General features: G+C 41.0%; 1 protein-coding gene across 1 annotated transcript in view; it reads right to left on the bottom strand.

Annotated features, from left to right (window-relative positions):
- Nucleotides 1-2398: 2398 nt before the first annotated feature.
- The window catches only part of CUNH15orf40 (chromosome unknown C15orf40 homolog), a 3646-nt gene continuing 1135 nt past the window's right edge, over nt 2399-4909 (bottom strand). Inside the window, exons 2-4 of the mRNA XM_031055894.1 lie at nt 4754-4777; nt 4072-4199; nt 2399-3212 (exon numbers count right to left, since the gene is read on the bottom strand). Coding sequence (XP_030911754.1) covers nt 3120-3212; nt 4072-4199; nt 4754-4777 — 245 coding nt within the window. The 3' untranslated portion in view covers nt 2399-3119. The remainder of the gene's footprint in view (nt 3213-4071; nt 4200-4753; nt 4778-4909) is intronic.

Raw genomic sequence — 4909 nt, 5'->3', positions numbered from 1 at the left:
TTGATTTCAATAGTTGAGTAATCATGTAGCTTAATGCACATGGATAAAGCAGGTACCAATAGGTATGTAAGTTATGTAGCAACAGGGACAATGTTTTTAAATTGGTCCAGGAATAAGAATTTATTTTGAGCAGGGATTTGTAAAGCATCTTGACATTCTTGGAAGAAGCTTCTTACAATATCACAAAGCTCTGCTCTATAAAAACATATTCTGCTGGAGTAAGGGATTCTTACTACCACAATTTTTTCAATAGAATGAAAGCTATTTTACTGTGTTCATGAAGAGACAGTTGACAGGTTAGGATTTCAATGCAAGACTTGCAGAAGCTGGGGCTTAAATCACAGTTTTGGCATTGTTTGGTTTACACAAGTTTCTTAGCTCTTCTCTACCTCTCTGGATATACAATGTGCAGTAGTTGAGACAGCCACAATACACAGAGTATCACCATAAAATTCCAGAAAGCTTCAACCCATGCAGAGTAACACCTCACCCCTTCAGAAGGCTTCAAGCATCTGCCCATGCAGAGTAACATCATTCCACTTCAGAAGGCTTCCAGTGTCTGCTCTTCTTGTTCTTCAGCCCAACCTTTTATTCCCTCCTGTTCATGCACTGCCCCTGTGTGCCCTGTTCCCTGTGTGGTTGGTCAGTGCCCCTGGGCACTCCATGGCTCATTGCTGTCAGTGCTGCTCACAGCTGTGCCCACTGGGGATGAGGCTGGGCCAGCCCCACTCCCAATCACCACAAACTGGGGCCCTACAGCAATGGAGCAGCAGTTCCACCCTCCCAGGCTACCTAAATCCACAGCCAAGGTATCAGGGATACAATTGATATAGGGATGTACAGCACAAAAAACATTGACATAAGACGCTATGAAGTATGATTCTATATGGCAACACCCCAGTGTTATACAACCATTCCAAAATAATTTTGGTTACTCACATTACATAAATTGCACATTCCCAGGGTTTATTTGCCACACTGTCAGGAATTCAAGTTACGTTCATTGATCAGGCAGAACAGATGCAGAATGGCAGCTGAAGGTGTTTAGGAAAGGTGAAGAAGCCAAGCAGAAGCCAGCAAAGCCTAGGCAGAACATGCTGACAAGCAGAGAGGGCACTGAAAAACTAAATTGGCTATTTCAGGTAATCATCACTGAAGATCAATGTGCTTCAGAGACTGTATCTGTCCACACAGCTCCTCCCTCAGTCTGTGTCTGAAGTCACAGGGAAGTGTAATGAAATACATTATTTCAACAGAGTATATAAGCTTTAAAAAATATTTACAGTGGCTGTTGCAGCAGCCAATTTCAAATGTAATTTATAAATACAGAATTCCTCAGTCTTTTTATTGCCATTTTCTCCTTATCATAAGTAGAAAAGTTCAGGGAATAAAAGGAAAAACCCCCACCAACAAACCACTAACACTTCATCTTGGTTTGCTTGGCCTTAATTTGTGCAAGACACGGCACCCCTCTGCTGGGCAAGAGCAGATCTAGCAGCAGGGAGAGGTGAACCAAAACTGATGGAACAGTAAAATAAAATCAGCCTGTGCAGACTGAAAAGATGTGCAAGGAAAGAGGACTGAGGCAATGTATGGCTGCCCAAATGCCTGAGAAAATAAGGGGCTCAGGTGTGAACCATTAAACAAACAATCCAGAATTCAGACTTATTTCTCCAGAAAGTAACATTTTTCATAACATCTTTAAAATTAGTCACCTTGAAGGAACTGCCATCTTGACAAACACGAGTTCTCTAACTCCAAAAGCAACCGTTGCAATATTTAGAATAACGGGACATTGAAAGAGTTCCCTAAAGTGAAAGACTTTTGTCCATGAAAAAGCTGAATTATGAGCTATGAAGCCTTACTGCATCAATGTGGCAATGCATCAGCATAAATGCTTATGCATTCATAACATTGTTTTCCAGAAGAATGCATGATAAACCGTAAGCAAACCTTCAGAATAGTTTATATTTTTTCCTTTAGCCATTACTTTCTTTTTAACATGACAACCATAGGACAAATACAGGACAATTTCAGACATCAGCAGTGATGCAGAGGAAAAAAAAGTCCTACTAGAATGTGTGGTCTCACACATATTTTTGGGTAATTTCAGGTAAATCTTCCTCTGACCTCTGAAGCATGATAAATAGAGAAGTTCAGCCTTTTTCTCATCAGCCTTGAAACTGGAGTATAGTTGCCCATTTTGTTTCAGACCTCTTGTTTTGTTGTGTTCTACAAATGACTCAGCTCTGTTCTCTAGGGGTTGCACTACTTCTCATTTTTAGACCAAGGAAAGATTATAAAAAACGGCTGCTTCAAAGTAGCATTCTATGAAGATGTTTCTAGGAAACAACTATTTTCTTTGTTAAAAATATAAACACAAACCAAAGCTTGACAATACTTTTTGCCTCTTTTATTAAAAACAATCATTACAGGTGACATACAATTGGCAAAGATATATATGACCATATCTCTACTTTTAAGGAAACTATTTACAGATTATTACAAAGTGACCCCACGTGTGCAATGACCGCGTCCTGCGCTGGTTTTTCATCCTGAAATCTTCTGGTTTTCTTTCAGTTGCTCAGGAGATTCTACTTTCAGTTTGTCTGTGTGATCAACAACAGCACACTGGCTTCAAAAGACATTTATTTTAGATATCTGTAGGTGCCCACAGTGAAAAGCTGCACCTGCTGTGAGATATCAGAGAGAAGAGTCTCTTTTATGACTGTGCCATCCAGGTTTGTCCTTTTGTACCACTTCCCACATGGAAGGCTGTCACTCCAAACCCCTCACTTTGTTAACCAACATTTGCTCCACTAAAAACACATTTCCTAAACCATTTGTTTAGGGACCAGGAAAGAGGACAAATCTTACCCACAGGACACCACCCAGAGCAGAAGGAAATCTGTAGTGTCAGGAGCAGATACAGAGTCTCAGTTTTCTAACCAAACCTACAGAAAAACTTCAACTGTACAGCACCTATATTAACAAGGGGAGGGGAAGGAAGTATCTTCCTGTAGTCATTACCCACACTCTCAACAGCACTGCATGAAGTAAAAAAGAATACCTTTCCATGTACCAAGATGCTTTTTCCTATTTCCTGCTCTTGTTTTAGGTCAACTGGAAGCTTCTTTTTTCAGTTTTTCTAAAATCTCATCTGGTGTCGCTGATACCGAAATCTTCACCACTTTGTCACGTGATTTACCCCCCTGGTTTAGACAAACACAGAAAAAACCCATCTTTCAGAGAATCACCCTTTAAGGTAAGAAAACAGTGCAATTTATAAAATGCTGATAACAAATGAAGCAGTTTGCCCATGGTTCAGGAAAAGCAAGACTCACATCACTTTGTCTCTACCTTTTCACAACATTTCCTTGGTCATCTTATCCTTTACTATTAGTCTTTAAAAGATTTCTATAACTACTCCATTCAACCAACAGATAAAAATAAAAAGCACCATTTTTCACTGTGTTCTTGTGCTTATAAACTATAAATGAAAATGGCTGGAAAAACTGACTTCAAGTACAATGAATTAATAAAACAAATTATTTATTCAGTGCAATGAATAAAACAAAGAGTTTCCGGTCACCAAAATCAAGATGTAAATCCTAATACAGAGAAACTCTTGAGGCCCAGCTACAACCCAAGTGCTTACATACACTCTTGCTCATGTGTGACAGTTAAATGTCAGAATCTTTTGATTCAAATACATGTTATTTTTAAAAAAATAGAAAGTTACTAATAAAATGCGCATTCTCTGCAGAACACAAATTCTGTGAACTCATTTGACATGAAAACAAGAGAATCTTGAAGAACACAGAAAACATGAACTACAGAGATTTGCAAAACATTATCATGACAACCCTTCTGGTTAAAAGATCTCAAGATCAGCCATAGTTCTTCCCACACCAAGTTTGTTCTCAATGAATCATTCCATTAACTCAACTAAACTTTTTGAAGTGTCTTTCAGACTGAACTTGGAGTAGCTCTCTGTACTCAATGTGTAAGCTTCAAAATCCTGAATTTCAACTGCAGTAGGGCAAAGCTGAAAGGAAAAAAAGGAAGTACCTTCTCTAAAACAACATCACTCTTCTTCACTTCGAGCACCTTAGCGAGGTAGCGACACAGCTCTGCATTTGCCTCCCCTTCCGACGGAGGTGCAGCAATAGCTACACCTACTGCCTCTGCTGTCACATCTATAGCAAATAGTTGGAGGATTTTATGCTCAAAATATTCAAAACATCACATCATAGTTTCCTAAAAATGAGCGTTTATGCTTTGGAAAGCATTTTAATTTAAAACCGAGTAAATGTATAGATTAGCAGGTGAAGCATTTTCACATTTCATGAATTCCCTTGACGGTCGGCCAGTACAATCAAATATAAGCTCCTGACAATACAAGCAGTGATTGTCCTGCTTGGCACCACGTAACACGACTCAAATGAGGTTAGCCCCCCACCTCCACCCCAAAAGCCTGAAAATCAGTCCGCTCAGAGAGACAGGCTGTCAGTAAATTCCCAGTAAATTCCCAAGGGGCCTGGACACTGCCACAGCCCGTGGGTGTCGCACACACGGGGGATGTCAAAGCAGCCCCAATGAGTGCAGGAGCAAGGCCAGAGCTGTAGAGGGAGAACACGCTTTATTAGACCCAACTTTTATGGCTCTAATAAAACCGCACAGACCCTTGAGACACAAACGGCCGGCACGAAACCACAGAAGCCAAACGGAAGGATTTAGGATCAGGATTTACCCGTGCTCACCGCGCCACCCAGCGCTGTACAGGGGGGAGAGCCGAAATCCTCGCCTCAGTTTCCGGGTGGGATTTTGCACTTTCCCTCCCTCCGCCCCTGTTCCTCAGGGTGCAGCGATGCAGGGCCCGGTGCCCCGGCCCGCAGACCCACCTGTG

The sequence above is a fragment of the Geospiza fortis genome, unplaced genomic scaffold (genome assembly GCF_000277835.1).
Source record: "Geospiza fortis unplaced genomic scaffold, GeoFor_1.0 scaffold171, whole genome shotgun sequence".
NCBI lineage: Eukaryota > Metazoa > Chordata > Aves > Passeriformes > Thraupidae > Geospiza > Geospiza fortis.
Note: the sequence above shows the minus strand (reverse complement) of the source record. Positions and strands in the feature narration are given on the sequence as shown.